The following is a 26457-nucleotide window of genomic DNA, read 5'->3' on the forward strand; positions in this document are numbered from 1 at the left end:
CTACACTACACTTTAAAAAAAATCACTATACCACCTCTCCACACTACCTCAGAGAGAATGAAACATTGGGACAAAGGGAAAACTGCGCAACAGACACACCATAGAGAAAGGGAGGATAAAAAGAAACCCTTGTGGAACTCCAGCTCTCCCATGTTATTCCTGCTCTGCCTCCTGTCACTCCAGCTCCTCCAGCTTCCCCAAGAGTAACTTCAGTTTCCCCTATGTGTCACTCCAGCTCTGTCTGTGTCACTCTAAATCCCCCCCCCCATAATTCCAGCTTCCCCCATGTCACTTCACTCTTCCCACTCCCCCTTTCTGTGTCACTCCAGCTTTCCCCATGTCACCCTAGAACCCCCACATCCCTGCTGACACTTCAATCCCCCCCCCCCTCCCCCATGTCTCCAGCTCTTCCCTGTGTCACTCAGGTTCTACCCTGTGTGACTCTGGGTCGTGTCTGCTCTCCGTACTCCCAACTGCTGATTTCCGTCTGCCTGGTCTCTCTCCTCCTGTCAGCTCAGGTGATCTTCAGTTTCACCCAGCGGAGTGTCAGTGCCGCTCTCTATAAGCGGCGCTGAGCCGATGACTGCCTTACTCACCCATGCTCTGTTATGTACAGCCCCGACGTACCCTCTGTGCTTTCTTTGCACCTGATCAAATGGGCACATGTACACGGGTTTTGGGAGGGTGGCGGCAGCTCAGGAGTCATCACCAAGCAGTTACGAACCAGCCCAGGCCAGCACGGTGAGTACGCTCCCGGCAGGAGGAGGGGAGGCGGGGCGGGCTAGGGGTGGTACGGACCAGAGAGGCTGCAGCATCATGGTCAGAGGTAAGGCAGAACGTTGCTATTGAAACGGAGGTCAGCCTGCCCATTGAGCAGCCTCTTTATTTTGCTCAAGCTCTGATCGGAGTCCTCCGGGCTTGCACATGCGCAGTCCGGTTTTCTAGCGGCGCTGAGTAAATCCGGTAGATTTATTATACTTTGCGGGGCAACGTGAGATTGGTCATCAAACCGGGAGCCTCCCGCAGGATGCGGGAGGGTTGGCAAGTATGTTTTAAACCTACCGGTAAATCTTTTTCTCGTAGTCCGTAGAGGATGCTGGGCGCTCGTCCCAAGTGCGGACAGCTTCTGCAATACTTGTATATAGTTATTGCTTCAATAAGGGTTATGTTATAGTTGCATCGATCCTGAACTGATGCTATGTTATTTTTTCAAACTGTTAACTGGGTAGTTATCACAAGTTATACGGTGTGATTGGTGTGGCTGGTATGAATCTTGCCCTAGATTAACAAAATCCTTTCCTCATACTGTCCGTCTCCTCTGGGCACAGTTTCTCTAACTGAGGTCTGGAGGAGGGGCATAGAGGGAGGAGCCAGTGCACAACCATACCTAAAGTCTATCTTAAAGTGCTCATGTCTCCTGCGGAGCCCGTCTATCCCCATGGTCCTTACGGAGTCCCCAGCATCCTCTACGGACTACGAGAAAAAGATTTACCGGTAGGTTTAAAATCTTCTTTTTACAAAATATTTGCTCATTGTTTTTTCATGGAAGAAATTGAGGCATGTACACAGCTACTGTACACAGCTATAGGAAAAAAGGTGACCACACATGGCGCTACCATATACCTAGTGAATACAACCAAGGCTTACTTTCTTTCAATAATTAACCATTGGATGCAGAGATGGTAACTTGGATTAAAGATATTAAGTTCTGTAAAATTGAAACAAAACAAACATGGTGCAACCAGTAGAAGTATAGAATAATTTGAAGATTTATTGGTTCCACTCACAAAGGTAAGTTTCAATATCGCATATCGGGGGTCATTCCGAGTTGATCGTAGCTGTGCTATATTTTACGATCATCTTCCCTGACATGCGGGGGGACGCCCAGCACAGGGCTAGTCCACCCCGCATGTCAGTGCCTCCCCCCGCACAAATACAAAAGCATTGCACAGCGGCGATGCCTTTGTGTTTGAGGAGTAACTCCCGGCCAGCGCAGCTCTTGCGGCCAGGAGTGAATTGTCGCTGCCGCAGCGGCTGCGTTGGCTGGACCGCTCCCCCTAAACAGCGGCTTAACGCCTCCGTTCAGCCCCCTTCCGGCCAGCGAATGCCTCTGTCTCAGAGACGATCGATAGGCACCGAAAGCTGTCATGCGCCGGCCAGTAACTCCCGGCCAGCGCAGCTCTTGCGGCTGGCCGGGAGTGAATTGTCGCTGCCGCAGCGACTGCGTGAGGCATCACGCAGCCACCGCGGCCCGCCCCCCCCCCCCCCTCCTACGGTCCGGCCACGCCTGCGTTTGCCGGACCGCTCCCCCTAAACGGCGGCTTAACGCTCCCCCTTAACGGCGGGGTTCAGCCCCCTTCCGGCCAGCGACCGCCTCTGTCTCAGAGACAATCGATAGGCACCGAAAGCTGTCATGCACTGGCGCAGTTCCGACCCGATCGCTGCGCTGCGACAAACTGCAGCCGAGCGATCCGGTCGGAATGACCCCCATCGTCCACTAGATGGCATATGATCCAAATTCCAACAAACATCTCGGTGAACTGAAAACTCAAAGGAATGTATACATAGTGCAATATTGCTTCATATAGTAAAAACCATTAAGACAAATGCACACTCACATAGACAAACTTGTTTAAAAGCATATTTCTGCTGCGGGGTACACTGGACTCCACAAGTCTGGACAATGGGGTGTAGAGTAGGATCTTGATCCGAGGCACCAACAGGCTCAAAGCTTTGACCTTCTTCCCAAGATGCATAGCGCCGCCTCCTATATCACCCCGCCTCCCAGCACAGGAGCTCAGTTTTGTAAGTTGGCGCTGCAGTAAGCAGGCACTTAACAGGTGGTGGTGGACACTGTGTATATAGGCGATCCCACTAGATCACCAGGGCATGGGCGCAGGTCAGGTTTTCTCTTAAAACCGATTTTAATATCGCCCACAGTACCCGTGGTTTTGCCAGCAAGGGGGATAAGGCTTAGACCTGAAGCCCCTCCCCCAGCCCCAGGGCGCCATTTCCAGCAAGTGTTCCCGCCCTGGAGCTGCATCTCTGTCTTTTCCTCACTCCCTGTCAGTGCCTGGGCGCCATTACTCCTCAGCTCACTGTTCCTGGGACTGCTTGGGCAAATCCTCCTATGTAAAGCCGCCTGGTTGTCAGCGCTGTGACTTTACAAGACACTTAAGTATTCTACCTGCCTTTTTAGTCAGTGTTAGTAAGAAAGAGTGCATTTAGTCAGGGTTTATAGTACAATTACCCTGTGATATACATCCAGTTTCTTCCTGTGTAGTGTTATATCTATTGACTATATAGCTGTGTAAGCTAGTCCAGTGCAGTATTATTGTCTGTAATAACCTCTGCATTGTACAAACTGTGACTATTTGTGTGTGCATTGATAGCTGAGTGGTGTCCATTACGTGTCTTTCACTCAACCTGCTATCCCTATATTCTATAACCTGAGGGGGCTTGGTGCGTCAGGTTTTATCTAATATAGGATTTTCACAAGATATACTGTATTATGTATTTTTCTCTGTGATTTAGTCACCCTATCTCTCCTTTATCTCTGCTGGTGCTGACTACACTACGCAGGGGTTTGGGTTCAGAGGTATTGTGCTGCTGATAATTGTACTGTGTTAACCTCATACTGCAAGTTATATCATGTCTGCTTCTGAGGGTAACGGTTCTGGGGCGGAACACTGCTGGTGTTGCTGAAGCCACAGGCACATATGGGGAGAATATAGCAGTTGTGGGCTCTGGTTCTGGGGGCTCCTTGCCCCCCAGTGGGACTGTGGCAATGGAGGCACATACTGACCCTCCGTGGGCCGCTTTTTCCACGCTTCTGCATACGCTAGTTCATAAACTAACACCCCCTATGGGACCCCCAATGCTGGTACAACCGTATGTGGTCCCTGCAGCTAACCCGCCGTGGGCGGACGATTTATCTGCTCAATTAAAGAAGTTGAACCAGTTCCTGACTACTAAAAAGTCTGACCAATGCTCGCCTAAGTCCAAGAGGTCCTCTAAGCGAGCGCTCGTCTCCTCACAATCCACTGCTGTCACTGACATCTCGTCTGATGAAGACAGCACATACACTGACCCCACAGGTTATGACTCAGATACGGCTGATGGGGAGGGTAGTTCACTGATCTTTTGGAGGCTATTAAGTTAATTCTGCAGATTACGGATGATCCCGAGCCATCTGTTCCTCCTAAGAAACCAGATAGGTTCAAGCGTCAGAAGGTGATTAAACAAGTTTTACCTCACTCTGACCACCTAGTGGATATAGGTCAGGAACCCTGGCAAAGCCCGGGTCCGAAGTTTGTGCCTCAAAAGAAGATGCTGGCTCGCTATCCCCTCGCGCCAGAGCTGTCTAAGACTTGGGAAACGCCTCCTCCAGTATACTCACATGTGGCTAGGATGGTGATTTCCTCAGCTCTACCGGTCACTACCGTCACGTCTCTAAAAGAGCCAACGGATAAACGTGTCGAGGGTTGTCTAAAAGCGATTTACACCCTCATGGGTGCTGCACAAAGGCCCACTATTGCAGCTACATGGGCGGCAGAGGCTATTGAAGCATGGGCCTTGGAGTTAGAAGCTGAAATCTCCTCTGACCATGCTAGACAATGCTTTTCATATATTGTCACAGCTTCTCGCTATAGTAAAGAGGCGGCTTCTGAAGCCGGTATCCTAGCAGCCAAGGCCTCTACTACGTCAGTCCTGGCTCGCAGGATATTGTGGCTGAGATCCTGGTCTGTGGATCTGGACTCTAGAAAAACCCTGGAGGTACTCCCTTTCAAGGGGGATATTCTGTTTGGGGAGGACTTAAATAAGATAGTGACTGACTTGGCTACTGCCAAAACTGCCTGTCTGCCTAATACAGCTCCTTCTGTGTCGAAGGCCAAAGGCACGTCCTTTCGCCCCTTTCGTCCTTCAGGTAAAGCAAAAGGTCAGGCGTACCATAAGCAGGCCCGCACTTCCAAACCTGGTAAGCCGAAGCCCAAAAGAGCCTGGGCTGCCCGTCAGCCAGCAGCCAAGACCGATAAGCCTGCCGCATGACAGGCGGGCCTCCCCCTGGGGGATCCCAGGGTGGGGGGGCCGGCTTCTAGGGTATACCCAGGAATGGTTGAAGACCACTTCAGATGCCTGGGTACGGGAAGTCGTCACTCGAGATTACGCCATAGCCTTCAAAAACCGACCCCCTCATCGATTTTGCCAGACAGACGTCCCGTCGGACCAGACAAAGGCAAACACTCTGCATTCGGTGGTACATACCCTCCTGGATACAGGAGTCGTAGTACAGGTGCCTCTTGCTCAGAGGGGCCGGGGGTACTATTCTCCGCTGTTTCTAGTCCCGAAACCGAATGGGTCCTCTCGGCCCATTCTTAACCTCAAGGCACTGAACAAGTTTGTGAAGGTTTCCAAGTTCCGTATGGAAACCCTTCGCTCTATAGTTCTGGCCTTGGAACCTGGGGACTACAGGGTCTCCCTGGACATACAGGATGCTTACCTGCATATTCCTATAGCAGTGTCACATCAACAATACCCGAGGTTCGCTATTGGCAACCTCCATTACCAGTTTTGGCCGTTACCTTTTGGTTTAACAACGGCTCCGCGAGTCTTCACCAAAGTTATGGCGGTGATGACGGTGGTACTCCGCCGTCAAGGGGTCAGGATACTGCCGTATCTGGACGACTTGTTAATCCTGGCAAATTCCCCAGATCTTCTGCGTCATCTGGATATGACGGTCCGGTTTCTACAAGCCCACGGGTGGCTCATCAACTGGAAGAAATCCTCCCTGGTCCCTGCTCAGAGCATGGTGCATCTGGGAGCGCTGTTTGACACTCACAACCAGAGGTTGTTCTTGTCTCAGGAGAAAGTCCTGAAACTTCAAGACAGGATTCGTTGCTTCCTTTCTCGTCGGCAAGTGTCGATACATTCGGCAATGCAGGTGCTGGGCCTCATGGTATCAGCATTCGACATGGTGGAGTATGCTCAATTCCATTCTTGCCCCCTCCAGAAGCTGATTCTAGCCAAGTGGGACGGCCTGCCTCACCGGATCAGGTCTCAAATTATCTCTTTGACTCCGGAGGTCCGTCTGTCGCTGCTCTGGTGGCTCCAGGACCGACAATTGTGCAGAGGCCGTCCCTTCTGGATATCCAACTGGGTCCTGTTGACGACAGATGCCAGTCTAAGAGGTTGTGGCGCGGTGCTGGAGCAGCACTCCTTGCAGGGTCGGTGGACCAAGGAGGAATCTCTCCTCTCGATTAACATTCTGGAATTGCGGGTGGTCTTCAGTGCGTTGAACCTTGCCCAGCATTTGATTCAGAACCGTCCTGTTCAAGTACAGTCGGACAACGCCACCACAGTGGCTTACATAAATCATCAAGGCGGCACTTGAAGCCGTTTGGCAATGAAGGAAGCCTCACGGATTCTACGTTGGGCAGAATGCCATCTACCGGCAATATCGGCAATATTCATTCCGGGAGTCCTGAATTGGGAAGCGGACTTTCTCAGTCGTCAGGACGTGCATGCCGGCGAGTGGGGCCTCCATCCAGAAGTGTTTCAACTCCTCGTGGAAAGGTGGGGTCTTCCAGATGTGGATCTGATGGCGTCTCGACACAATCACAAGGTTCCCGTCTTCGGAGCAAGGACAAGGGATCCTCAAGCAGCATTCGTGGATGCGCTGGCAGTGCTGTGGAGGTTTCGGCTGCCGTACGTGTTCCCTCCGGTGTCACTCCTGCCCAGGGTAATTCGGAAGTTCAAGCAAGAAAAAGGAAATCTGCTTCTCATAGCTCCGGCGTGGGCCAGACGACACTGGTTCTCAGACCTGCAAGGCCTATCGTCAAAGCGTCCACTTCTACTTCCACAACGCCCAGACCTCCTCGTTCAGGGCCCCTGTGTCTACCAGGACCTAGCCCGGCTGTCTTTGACGGCGTGGCTCTTGAAGCTTCCGTCTTAAGAGCTAAGGGTTTTTCTGAAAGGTCATTAAAACTATGTTGCGAGCCCGGAAACCGGCTTCTGCTCAGATTTACCATAGGGTCTGGCATTCTTACTTTGTTTGGTGCACATCTAACCATTATGACGCTTCCAAGTTTAGTACAGCCAAACTTTTGGCTTTTCTACAGCAGGGCCTAGATTTAGGCCTGCGTCTGGCTTCCCTCAAGGATCGTATTTCTGCCTTGTCGGTGTGGTTTCAGAGAAAAATTGCGACTTTACCTGATGTTCATACTTTCACTCAGGGTGTGTTGCGTATCCAACCTCCCTATGTCCCGCCTGTGACTCCTTGGGACTTGTCGGTGGTTTTGGAGGCGTTACAAGAGTCTCCATTTGAACCTATTGGTTCAGCTGACCTTAAGTGGCTTTCCCTTAAGGTGGTGTTTCTGTGGTTATTGCCTCTGCTAGAAGAGTGTCGGATTTGGGTGCCTTGTCTTGTAGTTCCCCATATCTGATTTTTCACCGTGACCGGGCGGTTCTTAGGACTCGTCCCGGATATTTGCCTAAGGTGGTTTCTTCGTTCCACCTTAATCAGGGGATTGTGGTTCCAGCTTTTGTCTCTCCTGATTTGTCTCCCAAAGAGCGGTCTTTGGATGTGGTACGGGCTCTCCGTATCTATGTGAAGAGAACTGCTTCTATTCGAAAGTCTGATTCTCTCTTTGTTTTGTTTGGATTTCACAAACGTGGCTGGCCTGCTCACAAGCAGACTCTGGCCAGGTGGATCAGAATGGTGATTGCGCATGCTTATGTGAAGGCTGGTCTGTCTGCTCCTGTTCACATTACGCCCCATTCTACTCTGTCTGTTGGACCTTCTTGGGCGGCCCAATGTGGTGCGACCCTTGATCAATTGTGCAAGGCGGCTACGTGGTCCTCCGGGAACACGTTCATAAGGTTCTATGCCTTCGATACTGCCGCTTCCCAGAATGCTTCCTTTGGACGCCGGGTTCTTGTGCCCGCTACAGTGCGTCCCCTCCCATAAGGAACTGCTTTAGGACATCCCCATTGTCCAGACTTGTGGAGCCCAGTGTACCCCGCAGCAGAAAACAAGTTTTATGGTAAGAACTTACCCTTGTTAAAACTCTTTCTGCGAGGTACACTGGGCTCCACAAGGCGCCCACCCTGACGCACTTAGCTTCTTTGGGTTGATATGGCATTAGCCGCTGACACTTCTGTTGTCGTGAGAGTGTGGTGTATGTGGCTACTAACCGTTGTCGTCTCTTTTCCTGCTACTGCATTGGGCTGGTTAACTAAAAACTGAGCTCCTGTGCTGGGAGGCGGGGTGATATAGGAGGCGGCGCTATGCATCTTGGGAAGAAGGTCAAAGCTTTGAGCCTATTGGTGCCTCGGATCAAGATCCTACACTACACCCCATTGTCCAGACTTGTGGAGCCCAGTGTACCTCGCAGAAAGAGTTTTAACAAGGGTAAGTTCTTACCATAAAACTCGTTATCACCCATTCAGGATGTCAGTCCCGCTTGGAGTCCAATTCGTCACAGAGCAGATAATTCCACATCTCTGGAATTAAGGTACTGATCCGCCGTACTCCCTTTCAGAGAGGTGGAATTATCTGCTCTGTGACGAATTGGACTCCAAGCGGGACTGACATCCTGAATGGGTGATATATGCTTTTAAACAAGTTTGTCTATGTGAGTGTACATTTTTCTTAATGGTTTTCTCTTACGTCCTAGAAGATGCTGGGGACTCCGTAAGGACCATGGGGTATAGACGGGCTCCGCAGGAGACATGGGCACTATAAAGAACTTTTAGTATGGGTGTGCACTGGCTCCTCCCTCTATGCCCCTCCTCCAGACCTCAGTTAGATATTGTGCCCAGAGGAGATAGGGTGCATTACAGAGGAGCTCTCCTGAGTTTTCTGTAGAAAAAGAATTTTGTTAAGTTTTATATTTTCAGGGAGCACTGCTGGCAACAGGCTCCCTGCATCGTGGGACTGAGGAGAGAGAAGCAGACCTACTTAAATGATAGGCTCTGCTTCTTAGGCTACTGGACACCATTAGCTCCAGAGGGAGTCGGAACGCAGGTCTCACCCCGCCGTTCGTCCCAGAGCCGCGCCGCCGTCCTCCTCGCAGAGCCGGAAGATAGAAGCTGGGTGAGTATAAGAAGAAAAGAAGACTTCAAGCAGGCAGAAGACTTCAGATCTTCACTGAGGTAGGCGCGCAGCGGTAACGCTGCGCGCCATTGCTCCCACACACTACACACACACTGATGGGTGCAGGGCGCAGGGGGGGCGCCCTGGGCAGCAATAAACCTCTCGACTGGCAACAGGGTACATTAGGCTGCGGAGGCAGTAAATGCAGAGATCCCCCGCCATTTTTTGTATATTGAAGCGGGACCGAAGCCCGCCGCTGAAGGGGGCGGAGCTTGATCCCTCAGCACTAACAGCGCCATTTTCTCCACAGAACGCTGCAGAGAAGCTGGCTCCCCGGACTCTCCCCTGCTGAACTCGGTGACAGAGGGCTGAAAAGAGGGGGGGGGGGGCATTTTTAAGGCACAGTGAGTGTATACACATTGATTATATATATAAAAAGCGTTATCTGGGTTCTATTCCAGTGTCAGTTGGCGCTGGGTGTGTGCTGGCATACTCTCTCTCTGTCTCTCCAAAGGGCCTTGTTGGGGAATTGTCCCCTTATAGATATATCCCTGTGTGTGTGGGGGTGTCGGTACGTGCATGTCGGCATGTCTGAAGCGGAAGGCTCGTCCAAGGAGGAGGTGGAGCAGATGAGTGGTGTGTCTCCGTCGGCAACGCCGACTCATGATTGGATGGACATGTGGCATATGTTGAATGCATAGGCGTGCGCAGCTAATGTTATTAGGGGGTGCACTGCTGGAGGGCGTGTCTAGCACCGCCGTTTGGGCGTGTCTCACATTGCCTTTTGGTCGTGTCTAGCACCGCCCAGGGACATGTCTACCACTATTTTACATTCTCTCAGTAAAATCACATGGCGTAATCTAATTTATCCCTAGTTCCTAATAATACAAGTAGGTACAATACACACCAGAGAAATAAAATGAAACATAATGGTGCGACAAGTAGCCACTACTGACTGTCCGCTACGGCATAATTCTGAGTCCTAGCTGCCGCTGCATCCTATCGCTACTTACACTTCCCCAAACTATCTCTGACCTAGTGGTGGAACTAGACAGTGGTGTGCCTTGGTGCAAAATTCACATTACGCCACATGGTATTAGCCAAAATTCACATTAAGCCACACAGAATTAGACGAAATTTACATTACGTCACACAGTATGAGCCAAAATTCACATTACGCTACATGGTATAAGCCAAAAGTCACATTACGCCACACAGTATTAGCCAAAATTCAGGTTACGCCACACAGTATGAGCCAAAATTCACATTATGCCACACAGTACGAGCCAAAATTTACATTACGCCACATGGTATGAGCCAAAATTGACATTACGCCACATGCTATGAGCCAAAATTCACATTATGCCACACAGTAAGAGATAAAATTCACATTATGCCACACAGTGTGAGATAAAATTCACATTACGCCACACTGTATGAGATAAAATTCACATTACGCCACACTGTATGAGGCTAAATTTACATTATGCCACACTGTATGAGCCGAAATTTACATTACGTCACATTGTATGAGCCGAAATTTACATTACGCCACACAGTATGAGCCAAAATTTACATTACGCAACACGGTATGAGGCAAAATTCACATTACGCCACATTATGCCCCGGCCTTAATAGACCCCATAGTACCCCCAAACACATGATATAATACACAGTGTACCCTAAACACATATGCCACACAGTGCCCCCCCACACACATTATGTGACACATAGTGCTTCTCCAAATACATTATATAATATACATTATACATTACTGGAGGTTGTACTCGCAGCTGAGCGCTCCTCACCACCTGCCACTCCATGCATAGACAACTACTGCCGTCCTCTCTCTCCTTCACCCCCTCCTTCCCTGCAATCCTGTTCACATGTGGGTTCCAGTAGTGGGTGCAGCTGACAAATGCACCCTCTACTGGCTCTGCAGTGGCGCGTCTCTTCTCCTATTGCCAAGCCTGCTGACCAGGCGTAGCGGGCAGGTGAAGAGAGGGAAGCGGCAGGTGGAGGGTGGGCGTGGGTGTAGAGAGTGGGGGTGAGCGGGTGTAGAGAGCGGGGGTGAGCGGGCGGGCGTAGAGAGCGGTCAGTCAGGAATAGAACTGCAAGCTTGGCAACGACTCACTTACAGGCGTGTGTAAGGGGGGTGCCGGACATTAGGGGGTGCCTGTGCGCACTAGGCACCCCCCTGCGCACGCCTATGGTTGAATGCAAGTGTGGCCTCATTACATAAGAGACTGGACAAAGCAGAGTCCAGGGAGAAAGCAGGGAGTCAATCCACGGATTGGACTGGGTCACAGGGCCCCTCTGGGTCTCAAAAACGTCCCCTATCCCAAATAGTAGACACTGGTACCGACACGGATTCTGACTCCAGTGTCGACTACGATGATGCAAAATTACACCCAAGGGTGGCAAAAAGTATTCAGTGTATGATTATTGCAATAAAAGATGTTTTGCATATCACTGATGACCCCTCTGTCCCTGACACGTGGGTGCGCATGTATAAGGAAAAGAAACCTGAGGTAACCTTTCCCCCATCTCATGACCTGAACGAGTTATTTGAAAAAGCTTGGGAAACTCCAGACAAAAAACTGCAGATTCCCAAGAGGATTCTTATGGCGTATCCTTTCCCTGCACAGGACAGGGTACGTTGGGAATCCTCTCCCAGGGTGGACAAGGCTTTAACGCGCCTGTCCAAGAAGGTGGCGCTACCGTCTCCGGACACGGCAGCCCTCAAGGATCCTGCTGATCGCAGACAGGAAACTACTTTAAAGTCTATTTATGCGCATACAAGTGCTTTGCTCAGGCCGGCAATAGCATCGGCATGGGTATGTAGCGCAGTTGCAGCATGGACAGATACCTTGTTAGCTGACCTTGATACCTTAGACAGGGATACCATTTTATTAACCTTAGCCCATATTAAGGACGCAGTCTTATATATGAGGGACGCTCAAAGAGATGTTGGGCTGCTGGGTTCCAGAGCCAATGCCATGGCTATTTCTGCGAGAGGAGCTCTATGGACTCGCCAATGGACGGGTGATGCAGACTCAAAGAAGCATATGGAGGTTTTACCTTACAAGGGTGAAGTGTTGTTTGGGGAGGGGCTCGCGGACCTGGTTTCCACAGCTACCGCGGGTAAATCTACATTTTTGCCTTTTGTTCCCCAACAGCAAAAGAAAACTCCACAGTATCAGATACAGTCCTTTCGGTCGCATAAGTCCAGAAGAGGTCGGGGCTCCTCCTTCCTTGCCAGAGGTAAGGGTAGAGGAAAGAGAACACCTGCTTCGGCTAGTTCCCAGGAGCAGAAGTCCTCCCCGGCTTCTACAAAATCCACCGCATGATGCTGGGGCTCCCCTAAGGGAGTCCGCACCAGTGGGGGCACGCCTTCGACTTTTCAGCCAGATCTGGGTTCTTTCAGACGTGGATATTTGGGCGAGGGAAATTGTTTCTCAAGGCTACAAGCTGGAATTCGAAGAGGTGCCCACTCGCCGATTTTTCAAGTCGGCCTTGCCAGCTTCACCCCCGGAGAGGGAAGTAGTGTTAGCTGCAATTCAAAAGCTGTGTCAACAGCAAGTGGTTGTCAAAGTTCCCCTGATCCAACAGGGAAAAGGGTATTATTCAACCTTGTTTGTGGTCCCGAAGCCGGATGGTTCGGTCAGACCCATTTTAAATCTAAAATCCCTAAACCTGTACTTGAAAAAGTTCAAATTAAAGATGGAATCGCTCCGAGCTGTAGTATCCAGCTTGGAAGGGAGGGATTTTATGGTGTAACTAGACATAAAGGATGCATACCTTCATGTCCCCATATATCCCCCTCATCAGGAGTACCTGAGATTCGCTGTACAGGACTGTCATTTCCAGTTTCAGACGTTGCCGTTTGGGCTTTCCACGGCCCGAGGATTTTCACCAAGGTGATGGCGGAGATGATGGTGCTCCTGCGCAGGCAGGGAGTCACAATTATCCCATACTTGGACGATCTCCTGATAAAGGCGAGATCGAGAGATCAATTGCTGAAGAGCGTGTCGCTCTCACTGAGAGTGCTGCAACAGCACGGTTGGATTCTCAATCTGCCAAAGTCACAATTGGTTCCAACGACTCGCCTATCATTCCTGGGAATGATTCTGGACACGGAACAAAAGAGGGTTTTTCTCCCATGGGAAAAAGCCCAGGATCTCCAGAACATGGTCAGAGACCTGCTAAAACCAAAAAGAGTGTCTGTTCATCAATGCACTCGAGTTCTGGGAAAAATGGTGGCAGCCTACGAGGCCATCCCCTTCGGCAGGTTTCATGCGAGAACTTTTCAGTGGGACCTTCTGGACAAGTGGTCCGGGTACCATCTACAAATACATCAGAAAATAACCCTGTCCTCCAGGGCCAGGGTGTCTCTCCTGTGGTGGCTGCAGAGTGCTCACCTTCTAGAGGGTCGCAGGTTCGGCATACAAGACTGGGTTCTGGTGACCACGGACGCGAGCCTCCGAGGATGGGGAGCAGTCACTCACGGAAGAAATTTTCAGGGACTATGGTCAGGCCAGTAGGCTTGTCTACACATCAACATACTGGAATTGAGGGCCATATACAACGGCCTACGACAAGCGGAGAATCTTCTTTGCAACCTACCGGTCTGATTCAATCAGGCAACGTCACAGCCGTGGCTCATGTAAACCGCCAAGGCGGGACAAGGAGCAGAGTGGCAATGGCGGAAGCCAACAGGATTCTTCGCTGGGCGGAAAATCACGTAAGCGCTCTGTCGGCGGTCTTCATTCCGGGAGTGGACAACTGGGAAGCAGACTTCCTCAGCAGACACGATCTCCATCCAGGAGAGTGGGGACTTCATCAAGAAGTTTTTGCAGAGATAAGTCTTTGGGGAATTCCTCAAATAGACATGATGGCGTCACGCCTCAACAAGAAGCTTCGGAGGTATTGTGCCAGGTCACGGGACCCTCAGGCAGTAGCGGTGGACGCCCTGGTAACACCATGGGTGTTTCAGTCGGTCTATGTGTTTCCTCCTCTTCCTCTCATCTCAAAAATATTGAGAATCATAAGACAAAAAAGAGTGCAGACAATACTCATTGTTCCAGATTGGCCTCGAAGGGCCTGGTACTCAGATCTTCAGGAAATGCTCACAGAAGATCCATGGCCTCTTCCTCTCAGGGAGGACCTGTTACAGCAGGGGCCCTGCGTGTTCCAAGACTTACCGCGGTTACGTTTGACGGCATGGCGGTTGAACTCCGAATCCTAGCTGGGAAGGGTATTCCGGAGGAAGTCATCCCTACTCTGATAAAGGCTAGGAAGGAGGTGACGGCAAAGCATTATCACCGTATCTGGAGGAAGAATGTATCTTGATGTGAAGCCAAGAATGCTCCTACGGAAGATTTCCATCTGGGCCGGTTTCTCCACTTTCTACAGACAGGAGTGGATATGGGCCAGAAGTTAGGCTCCATTAAGGTACAGATTTCGGCCCTATCTATATTTTTTCAGAAGGAATTGGCTTCTCTTCCAGAAGTTCAGACGTTTGTGAAGGGAATGCTGCACATCCAGCCCCCCTTTATGCCCCCAGTGGCACCGTGGGACCTTAACGTGGTGTTAAGTTTCCTGAAATCTCACTGGTTTGAGCCTCTTCAAACGGTTTTATTAAAATTTCTCACGTGGAAGGTGGTCATGTTATTGGCCTTGGCATCTGCAAGGCGGGTGTCCGAATTGGCGGCCTTGTCCCACAAGAGCCCCTATTTGATTTTCCATGTAGATAGAGCGGAGTTGAGGACTCGTCCTCAATTTTTGCCTAAGGTGGTTTCTTCATTTCATATGAACCAACCTATTGTGGTGCCTGTGGCTACAAGGGACTGGGAGGATTCCAAGTCCCTGGATGTAGTCAGGGCCTTAAAGATTTATGTAACCAGGACGGCTAGGGTTAGGAAAACAGAGGCTCTGTTTGTTCTGTATGCAGCCAACAAAGTTGGCGCTCCTGCTTCTAAGCAGACTATTGCTCGCTGGATCTGTAACACGATTCAGCAGGCTCATTCTACGGCTGGATTGCCGTTACCAAATTCGGTAAAGGCCCATTCCACTAGGAAGGTGGGCTCTTCTTGGGCGGCTGCCCGAGGCGTCTCGGCATTACAGCTTTGCCGAGCAGCTACTTGGTCGGGTTCACACACGTTTGCAAAATTGTACAAGTTTGATACCCTGGCTGATGAGGACCTTGCGTTTGCTCAGTCGGTGCTGCAGAGTCATCCGCACTCTCCCGCCCGGGCTTTGGTATAAACCCCATGGTCCTTACGGAGTCCCCAGCATCCTCAAGGACGTAAGAGAAAATAAGATTTTAAACCTACCGGTAAATCTTTTTCTCGTAGTCCGTAGAGGATGCTGGGCGCCCGTCCCAGTGCGGACTAAATCTGCAAGACTTGTATATAGTTGTTGCTTACATAAGGGTTATGTTACAGTTGGAATCGGTCTTTGACTGATACTGTTTTTTTTGTTCATACTGTTAACTTGTTGCGTATTTTCCAGGTTATATGGTATGATTGGTGTGGGCTGGTATGAATCTTGCCCTTAGATTAACAAAATCCTTTCCTCATGTTGTCCATCTCCGCTGGGCACAGTTTCTCTAACTGAGGTCTGGAGGAGGGGCATAGAGGGAGGAGCCAGTGCACACCCATACTAAAAGTTCTTTATAGTGCCCATGTCTCCTGCGGAGCCCGTCTATACCTCATGGTCCTTACGGAGTCCCCAGCATCCTCTACGGACTTGGAGAAAAAGATTTACCGGTAGGTTTAAAATCTTATTTTTACTATATGAAGCAATATTGCACTATGTAAACATTCCTCTGAGTTTTCAGTTCACCGAGATGTTTGTTGGAATTTGGATCATATGCCATCTGGTGGACGATATGCGATATTGAAACTTAACTTTGTGAGTGGAACCAATAAATCTTTAAATTATTATATACTTCAACTGGTTGCACCATGTTTGTTTTGTTTCAATTTTACAGAACATAATATCTTTAATCCAAGTTACCATCTCTACATCCAATGGTTAATTACTGAAAGAAAGTAAGCCTTGGTTGTATTCACTCGGTTTATGGTAGCGCCATGTGTGGTCACCTTTTTTTTTCTATTGTTGTACTTGGGGTCTTGGTGAAGGCTCTTTTTGAACCGTACAGGCTGCCACTATATTTATAAGCGCCGTTCAAACCTTTTCTTTTTCTACTGTACACAGCTACTGGACATTAATATACCATTACTGACCAAGATACCACACTTGTGCTGTCTGTAAGTTGCACTTATATGACAGTGTATGGCTGGACATAATTTTATTACCATGCATAGCTTTTTACTGGCATCTGAACCTCTATAAACAGCAACATCAACAGTGCCTCTCAGTGCGGGGGAGGGTACAAATACAAAACAAACTGCAGGGAAATCTGTCAAAAGAAGACGAAAGTCACTGATACTCAATAGTACAAAACATATGTTGTATTTCAAAAGTGCATCTAGATCGCATTGCAGCATGTAGATGTGGCCATATATTGGGCTGAACCAATATTCTTTAGACTGCAGACTATAAAGACACTTTGACACTCATATAGAGGATTCAGAACATACTTACCTACTCTCCCGGAAGCTGCGGGAGGCTCCCGTTTTTTGGGGTAGCCCCCCGCACCCCCGGAAGAGTAGACAGGTGTCCCACATCCTGCTCACACCCTAGTGATGCGTGCAGGGTGGAGAGATAATCCCCCGTTTTCGCGGGTCCGTGGGGTGGGGAAGGAGTTAAAATGCTGCAAATCGCGTCATCTTAGCCCCGCCCCCTTCACTCGGACCCCCAAATTGCGGCTTTTCCCAACGTGGGGGCGGGGCTTGATGATGTCACAGACCAGACCCGCCCCCCGAAGTCTCCTGCAGCGTCTCTTCTCCGGGCTTCTCCCGGAGAGGAGAAATTGAAAGTAGGCAAGTATGATTCAGAATGGCTGAAAAATTGGCACGCGGAGTGTATTTTTGCCCACATGCCGAGTTCTAGATGTTAGAGTCTTTAGGTCGACCACTGAAGGTCGGCATGCATTAGGTCGACATGTATTAGGTCGACAGGTCAAAAAGTCGACATGAGTTTCTTTTTAAAATTTTAATTTATTGGATTTTTTCTTACGTGGACTAGGATTGGAACGGTAACCTGTGCCGAGCGAAGCGGTAGCAGAGCGAAGCACCTTGCCTTCGCTCGCCATGCGAGGGGACACGGTGCACTAATTGGGGTTCCCCGTCACTTTACAAAGAAAACAACGCCCAAAAAAGTAAAAAAAATCATGTCGACCTTTTGACCTATTGTCCCTGTCGACCTAATGCATGTCGACCTTCCACGGTCGACCTAATGTCTGTCGACCTAAGTTGTGTCTATCCAACGACCCATACCCCGCCCAGCAATGGGCAAGGCCGCCTAACATGCTAATGGCCGCCAGCGATGTGTTCAATTTGTGATTGTATCGCTGCACCCCTGCGCAGCCTGGGTGCGAAGACAGGCGCAGAGCGCCCATGTTTCCCATCATAGCGGTCGTGTGTGATGTCACACAACCGCTCAGAAAACCGTCCAGAACTGCCCACTTTCTGACGCCCCGCCCCCACAACATTGCGTTGGCGCCTCGCAAATGCCTCTGCCTGTCAATCTGGCAGAGGCATTCTCATCACTGTGATGCGAATGCATTTACCAGCCGGCACGCGCACAGAGCGGGACCTGCGTGTGCGCACTGACAGAAAATGCGGGGAAATGCGTTGTGATCGTGGCAGATTGGTTTTACGCAATTTACACTGTGCCAACTAGCATAGTGCTCCGTATACACCAGAAACGTTGTCTTTCGTGGGTGTTACTGGTTGTAATGGGCTACACATGCCCAGTTCACTGAATTATGGTTATCTCTGAAGTGTAGGCCTACTTCAGATCTGATCGCAGCAGCAAATTTGTTAGCTAGTGGGCAAAACCATGCGTACTGCAGGGGAGGCAGATGTAACATGTGCAGAGAGAGTTAGATTTGGGTGGCTTATATTGTTTCTATTCAGGGTAAATACTGGCTGCTTTATTTTTACACTGCAATTTAGATTTCAGTTTGAACACACCCCACCCAAATCCAACTCTCTCTGCACATGTTACATCTGCACTGCACATGGGTTTGCCCAACTGCTAACAAATTTGCTGCTGCGATCAGGTCTGAATTAGGCCCTGTAACATATAATCCCTCCTTGCATCCAGCTTTATAAAGCCCGATTGCAGTACTGCCCGGTCTGCTGATTTTGTTATATGCTCTTTTTTATTTTTATAGCGTCTAAATCAACTTTGGGATGAAGTGGGTGAAGAATCCAGTCACAGACGTCAGTGGATTAGAGACACAGAGAAGACCTTATTTGAGCTGGAAGAAAAGCGAGCAAGCCAGGTAAGTTAAAGGTCTAGGCCAGAGGTTCCCAAACATTCCTCAAGGCACCCTAGCAGTCCAGGTTTTCAGTATATCCATGGCTCAGCAGAGATAGTTAAATAAAATTTTCTGAGATACTAATTAAGTCACCTGTGGCCAAGCGTGGATATACTTGAAACACCTAGCATGGGCTGGGGGCAATTACCGATACCGATGATAACAGATGTGGACGTGAGTAGGATGGAATTGCATGTGCGGGCGCACAGATATTTGCCGTACATGGGTGGATTCTCACATAAGTAAGTGAGGCGGCTGTATGGAAAGGTGGATGCGTCCCACACAGAGTCAGTTCTCCACTACAGCGGAACATGAAGGAGGAAAATGCAAACACGAAACGGGGGAGGTTTCTGACGTTCTCACGTAGGCAAAGGTAATAAAGATCATATTTATGCATATGTAGCCCATGCAGACCTGGACAGCCTGGATGGAGGCAGGGTCGGACTGGCCCACAGGGGTACCAGGGAATCCACCAGTAGGCCCCACTGCCTGAGGGCCCACTCCTTCCTCTAGGGATCAGGTTCCAGACTGTGCACTTGTATTATACATGGTAGATATGTTGCATTACACTGCACTAAACTATTGTGTATTTCAAGCCTCTGTGGAGGCTGGCCACACCCCCTTTGTAGACTGGCCACACCCCTAAGTATGGGCCCCTATAACTGCATTCCCCTGGTGGGCACTTCATGCCCCAGTCCGACACTGGATGGAGGAGTAGGTTTTGCACCCAGTTTAGGGCAAGTTCTCATGCTCGTGGGTGACCGAGTTACTCCCAACTCCGCAACTGCCCCTCTGTCTCTGCATCTTTGCTCCTTCCTCTTGGTATATAGGGGGTCATTCCGAGTTGTTCGCTCGTTGCCGATTTTCGCAACGGAGCGACTAAGGCAAAAATGCGCATGCGCATGGTACGCAGTGCGCATGCGCTAAGTATTTTAGCACAAAACTTAGATTTACTCACGTCCGAACGAAGAATTTTCATCGTTGAAGTGATCGGAGTGTGATTGACAGGAAGTGGGTGTTTCTGGGCGGAAACTGACTGTTTTCTGGGAGTGTGCGGAAAAACGCAGGCGTGCCAGGATAAAACGCGGGAGTGTCTAGAGAAACGGGGGAGTGGCTGGCCGAACGCAGGGCGTGTTTGTGACGTCAAACCAGGAACGAAACGGGCTGAGCTGATCGCAGTGTAGGAGTAAGTCTCGAGCTACTCAGAAACTGCAAAGAATTATTTATTCGCAATTCTGCTAAGCTAAGATACACTCCCAGAGGGCGGCGGTCTAGCGTGTGCAATGCTGCTAAAATCTGCTAGCGAGCGAACAACTCGGAATGAGGGCCATAGATGATTAGTGCAGCATGATCATTGCTGTGGCTCATAGACCAGGTACATGTAGAAGGTTAATCCGGGCTACGCCCACGGGAGGCTGAGCATGTGCTGTATATATCTCTCTGGAACACCGATCGATTTAAGATTGTTCTAGTTCTCACTACTGTTCGCGTTGATTAGATTTATAGTGACTGCTTTTCTTGCAGATTGCAGAAGTGCTGAAGAGATTCACGACCCTGTTGAAGGACATTTGTTATTTCATGCCCCCTGATGTGCACCGGTTTATACACAAGGAAGCCATGGTGAGTGATTCTGATGTTAGAACGGATGAGAGTCTCTCTTTGCGGAATTGGCTGAAATTAAACTAAGAAATGCCGGTATGAAATTCCGGTGGACAGGATCCCGGTTGTCATGATCCCATCCGCCGTAATGCCGGCAGCGGAGCGAGTGATAGAACAGGTTTTGTTCTCCCTCTATAGGTGTTGTGGACATCCACAGAGGGAGAATAGCCTGTGTTGACGGTATTCCGGCGGCGGCATTTCACCACTAGTCGGATCCCGGCGTCGGCATTGTGACCACCGGGATCCCAAGTAGCGGTATTTTAACCGCTTCCCCTCCTGAGATATGGGAGTCTGAATTCAGGACCTCCATGTACTCAGCCAAAAAGGGGTGTGGCCTCTGGAGAAGGGGGCATGGCCTCACAACACACCCTGTTTCCATCACACTGGGGGTGTGCCCCAAGCTGCTGGGCTTCCCCAAGGCTAACCCACCTCACTGTTTAGTTATCGTGTGCATGCAATATGACCCTCACCGCCACCCCCACCCCTGCTGGACACCACAGGACACTTATATGACGGCAGGACATAGAAAAACTGACAGTTGGGGATTATGTCACCGGCAGAGTTGTAGCTATGATTCTCGGAGCCCAGAGCAAGATGGAAAATGGCGCCCCCCCCCCCAAAAAGAAAAAAAAAAACCCACCAAAAGAAGCGCGCCTAAAAAATGGGCGTGGTCACGCACCAGAAGTGGTGTGGCCATGCACCAGAAGGGGTGTGGCCACTGAAAATGGCCCACAGTGCCAGTTACATTGCCCCACAGTGCCAGATACAATGCCCCACAGTGCCAGATACATGCCCCACTGTGCCAGATACATGCCCCATTGTGCCAGATACATGCCCCACTGTGCCAGATACATGCCCCACTGTGCCAGATACATTGCCCCACTGTGCCAGATACATGCCCCACTGTGCCAGATACATGCCCCACTGTGCCAGATACATTGCCCCACTGTGCGACCCCCCACCCCCCCGGTCACTCACCGCTTGTTGAATGTTGAGGGGAGGAGAGCACAGCGCCTCTCCTTCCCCTCACCGCTCCAGGTCTCCGGCGGCTGTCTGGCACCGGTTCGCTAGCCAATCAGAGCTCGCGGACCGGCAGCCAATTAGGAGCCGGTCCGCAAGCTCTGATTGGCTAACGCCGCCGGAGACCGGACACAGCAGCTGCTAGTTCTGAAGCGGCGGTGAGGGGCTCTCCTCCCCTCACATTTCAGGTTGACGGGGGCGAGTGGGGCATGATGCCATGGCCGCCGGCGGCGCCCCCCTCTCCTGGGCCTACCAAGGCGCCCAGGGCACGTGCCTCACTCGCCTTACCCTAGATACGCCTCTGGTCACCGGTATTCTTGATCATGGGCATACTTGATCACGAAAGTATTAGCCAACACTCAAGAAGTCATTTTATAAGGGTAAAATGTCCAGTTGATCCCTAACTCTCCCCCCCCCTCCCCTCCTGTAATGTATAAGGGTCCCATAAACATGCACATCCCACCATCTCTCGCTTATATACAGTCCACAATATACATTTTAATTCTGATTGGCACAATAAAAGTCAGATTAATGTTCCAAGCTCTCCTTTAGCCTTATCAATATGGTTCCTCGAATCAGAAAGCTCTAATCTTTGACCCCCCTCCAGTTGCCACCATCTTCATGGATACTTTATGCAAATACAAAAATATAGGCACAAAAGGGCTCAAAAATAGCGGAATGATGTCAGAAAACATCGGCTGAATATATTGCATATTGTACCTCTGATCTGTGTGTTTATATACTCTTAGATGATAAATCAGGCCATACTAGCCAATCACCGCTCTATCGCCAAGCTGTCCCTTAATCTGATGGAGGCTGAACTAAAGAGGGAGGGGTCACAGCGCCTCCGGTGGCAGGATCTGGTAAAGGCTTGGAAATGCTATCAAAAAGAAATCATCCTGCAGGAATTCAGGTATATCCGGGGATATTTCCTGTGTAGAGGACTGGGCTTATAAATGGGGTAATGACGTCTCTGCTGTGAATGATGGGGGCATTAGAATGAATGAAGAGTTCTGTGACCATATAAAGCACAAGGCCACAGAATCAGGGCTTCCTAGAGTCCACAGAAAATAATCTGATTGGTTGTTATGGGTAACATCACCAGTTCTAAAAAAACTCCCACCTTAGTAAATTTACCCCAATGGCTCTGATCCTGAGCTACATGCAAAGTGGCCGCTAGTTGTGAATGATAGATATGCTAATTCCACTACATGCATGCCTATAGTTGCAGGGCCACGGGCGGATCTGTATTTGGTGCAGGGTTTGCAGTGAACATAGGCCCCTGGGTTCAAATGGGCTCTCATCGCACACCCATAGACGATACTTACCTGTCTGTCCGCAGAGATCACCAGCAAAATGGCGCGGATGCCAGTTTTCCTGAGAAATGCACACGCGCAGTAGACCGATCACAGGGAAAATGGCGCAGTTGAGTCTGGCAGTGTGTTAGTGTACTCTGCGCCTCTTCTCGTGCACACCACCCGCTGTTTTATTATCATGCAGCTGCAGCTGTCATTACTGATATAGGCACTAGCCCATGCTGGGTGTAAGAAACCTGCCTGATAAAGGACCTGTCGTACCCCTTCACATAAAAACCGACAGGTTTTGTCCCCGTTTCCGACAGTCTCAATTCGACTTTAAAAAAAGTGGGATTGAGATGAGGGATCTGGAGACGGGGGGAGCAACGCTGCAGTGGGGAGAGCAGGAACCCAGCGGCAGCGTCCACCCGGCTTCAGCTAGCGAGGTCCCGCTTGCTGGAGCCGGGTGGATGCGCCGTGAGCCTCCGCTGATGCAGCCGCTGCTCGCCCTGTCTCCTCCTCTCCGTCTCCCCTCCTCCACTGCTTTCCCGCTGCTGCCCCCACCGCCGCAGACACGGCAGCCGCTGACAGCTCTCTCCCCCCCCCCCCCCCCCCCCTTCTCGGCAGCCGCTGACAGCTCTCCCTTCCCGGCGCCGCTGACAGCTCTCAGTCAGATTTGTCCGCTCTTTGAATAGGGGTTGTCGGGTCCATTCCGACAACTGCATGTCGGAATGGACCCGACCCTTATTGAATATACCCCTAAATGTAAAGTGCCACTAATATTAACTACAAAACACGCCAGCCTTTGCACCTAATATCAGTGCGGCTTCACATTGCTGCCAAGAACCTGCGGCTTGCAAACGTGGCAGCTTTGTGAGTATACCCCATAGTGTTGGATCCCTGCTAAGGAGATCTATACGTGTCAGGGTTAGGACAGCGATATCGCCTCTCTCTGCACTGATGTTGCTGTATGTTCCTGTGAGTCTGTTTATTGTTTCCTCACAGAGAGTTTGCAGAGAACGAGAGGGACCAGATGCCGGCAGAAGTGGGAGGAGCGTCTGATCTGCAGATGGCTGTGTGCTGTCCTATCGGGGACGAGAGGCTTCAGCGTCTGCGCTCCGTCAGGTACAGGACGCACAGAGACCCGTCATGGCGCCATTAATAGGAGCATATATAAATGTGCAACAAAGGAGTGCAGTTTTACAATGCGCATATTGGAACTTATTCAGTAAGGATTGCAAATTCTGTTTCTCTGACGTCCTAGTGGATGCTGGGGACTCCGTCAGGACCATGGGGATATAGCGGCTCCGCAGGAGACAGGGCACAATAATAAAAGCTTTAGGATCAGGTGGTGTGCACTGGCTCCTCCCCCTATGACCCTCCTCCAAGCCTCAGTTAGATTTTTGTGCCCGACGAGAAGGGTGCAATCTAGGTGGCTCTCCTGAGCTGCTTAGAATAAAAGTTTAAGTTAGGTTTTTTATTTTCAGTGAGTCCTGCTGGCAACAGGCTCACTGCTACGAGGGACTTAGGGGAGAGAAGAAAACTCACCTGCGTGCAGGATGGATTTGCTTCTTAGGCTACTGGACACCATTAGCTCCAGAGGGAGTCGGAACACAGGTCTCACCCTGGGGTTCGTCCCGGAGCCGTGCCGCCGACCCCCCTTGCAGATGCCGAAGTTGAAGAGGTCCAGAAACAGGCGGCAGAAGACTTTCAGTCTTCATAAGGTAGCGCACAGCACTGCAGCTGTGCGCCATTGTTGTCAGCACACTTCACCAACAGTCACCAACTGTCACTGAGGGTGCAGGGCGCTGGGGGGGGCGCCCTGGGCAGCAATGTATAATACCTTTTTATGGCTAAAATACATCACATATAGCCCTTGAGGCTATATGGATGTATTTAACCCCTGCCAGATCTCACAAACTCCGGGAGAAGAGCCCGCCGAAAAGGGGGCGGGGCCTATTCTCCTCAGCACACGGCGCCATTTTCCTGCTCAGCTCTGCTGTGAGGAAGGCTCCCAGGCTCTCCCCTGCACTGCACTACAGAAACAGGGTTAAAACAGAGAGGGGGGGCACTTATTTGGCGATATGATTACATATATAAAAATGCTATAAGGGAAAACACTTGTATAAGGGGTTGTCCCTGTATAATTATAGCGTTTTTGGTGTGTGCTGGCAAACTCTCCCTCTGTCTCCCCAAAGGGCTAGTGGGGTCCTGTCCTCTGTCAGAGCATTCCCTGTGTGTGTGCTGTGTGTCGGTACGTGTGTGTCGACATGTAGGAGGACGATGTTGGTGAGGAGGCGGAGCAAATTGCCTGTATTGGTGATGTCACTCTCTAGGGAGTCGACACTGGAATGGATGGCTTATTTAGGAATTACGTGATAATGTCAACACGCTGTAAGGTCGGTTGACGACATGAGACGGCCGGCAAACAAATTAGTACCTGTCCAGGCATCTCAGACACCGTCAGGGGCTTGTAAAAACGCCCATTTACCTCAGTCGGTCGACACAGACACAGACACGGACACTGACTCCAGTGTCGACGGTGAAGAAACAAACGTATTTTCCTTTAGGGCCACACGTTTCATGTTAAGGGCAATGAAGGAGGTGTTACATATTTCTGATACTACAAGTACCACAAATAAGGGTATTATGTAGGGTGTGAATAAACTACTTATAGTTTTTCCTGAATCAGATAAATTAAATGAAGTGTGTGATGATACGTGGGTTTCCTCCGATAGAAAATTATTGGCGGTATACCCTTTCCCGCCAGAAGTTAGGGCGAGTTGGGAAACACACCTTAGGGTGAATAAGGCGCTCACACGCTTATAAAAACAAGTGGCGTTACCGTCTCCAGATACGGCAGCCCTCAAGGAGCCAGCTGATAGGAAGCTGAAAAAATATCCTAAAAGTATATACACATATACTGGTGTTATACTACGACCAGCAATCGCCTCAGCCTGGATGTGCAGCGCTGAGGGGGCTTGGTCGGATTTCCTGACTGAAAATATTGATACCCTTGACAGGGACAAGATTTTATTGACTATAGAGCATTTTAAGGATGCATTTCTATATATGCGAGATGCGCAGAGGGATATTTGCATTCTGGCATCAAGAGTAAATGTGATGTCCATATCTGCCAGACGACAGTGGTCAGGTGATGCAGATTCCAGACGGCACATGGAAGTATTGCCGTATAAAGGGGCGGTCCATCGGACCTGGTGGCCATGGCAACAGCTGAAAAATCCACCTTTTGTTACCCCAAGTCACATCTCAGCAGAAAAGGACACAGTCTTTTCAGTCTCAGTCCTTTCGTCCCCATAAGGGCAGGCGGGCAAAAGGGCCAGTCATATCTGCCCAGGGGTAGAGGAAAGGGAAGAAGACTGCAGCAGGCAGCCCATTCCCAGGAACAGAAGCCCTCCACAGCTTCTGCCAAGTCCGCAGCATGACGCTGGGGCCGTACAAGCGGACTCAGGTGCGGTAGGGGGTCATCTCAAGAGTTTCAGCACGCAGTGGGCTCACTCACAAGTGGACTCCTGGATCCTACACGTAGTATCCCAGGTGTACATTGGAAATTCGAGACGTCTCCCCCTCACAAGTTCCTGAAGTCTGCTTTACCAACGTCTCCCTCCGACAGGGAGGCAGTATTGGGAACAATTCACAGGCTGTATTCCCAGCAGGTGATAATCAAAGTACTCCTTCTACAACAAGGGAAGGGGTATTATTCCACACTATATTGTGGTACTGAAGCCAGACGGCTAGGTGAGATCTGAAATATTTGAACACTTACATACAAGCGTTCAAATCAAGATGGAGTCACTCAGAGCAGTGATAGCGAACCAGGAAGAAGGGGACGATATGGTGTCACTGGATATCAGGGACGCTTACCTACATGTCCAAATTTGCCCTTCTCACCAAGGGTACCTCAGGTTCGTGGT

The 26457-nt window shown here is 50.2% G+C and overlaps 1 protein-coding gene across 3 annotated transcripts in view; it reads left to right on the forward strand.

Annotated features, from left to right (window-relative positions):
• The window catches only part of CCDC180 (coiled-coil domain containing 180), a 187027-nt gene that overhangs the window by 40710 nt on the left and 119860 nt on the right, over window positions 1–26457 (forward strand). For all 3 annotated transcript variants that reach the window (XM_063936280.1, XM_063936281.1, XM_063936279.1), the window contains exons 7-10: window positions 18402–18512; window positions 20073–20168; window positions 21977–22140; window positions 23528–23647. In XM_063936280.1, the coding sequence (XP_063792350.1) occupies window positions 18402–18512; window positions 20073–20168; window positions 21977–22140; window positions 23528–23647 (491 nt within the window). The remainder of the gene's footprint in view (window positions 1–18401; window positions 18513–20072; window positions 20169–21976; window positions 22141–23527; window positions 23648–26457) is intronic.

The sequence above is a fragment of the Pseudophryne corroboree genome, chromosome 8 (assembly GCF_028390025.1).
Source record: "Pseudophryne corroboree isolate aPseCor3 chromosome 8, aPseCor3.hap2, whole genome shotgun sequence".
NCBI classification, from domain to species: Eukaryota; Metazoa; Chordata; class Amphibia; order Anura; family Myobatrachidae; genus Pseudophryne; species Pseudophryne corroboree.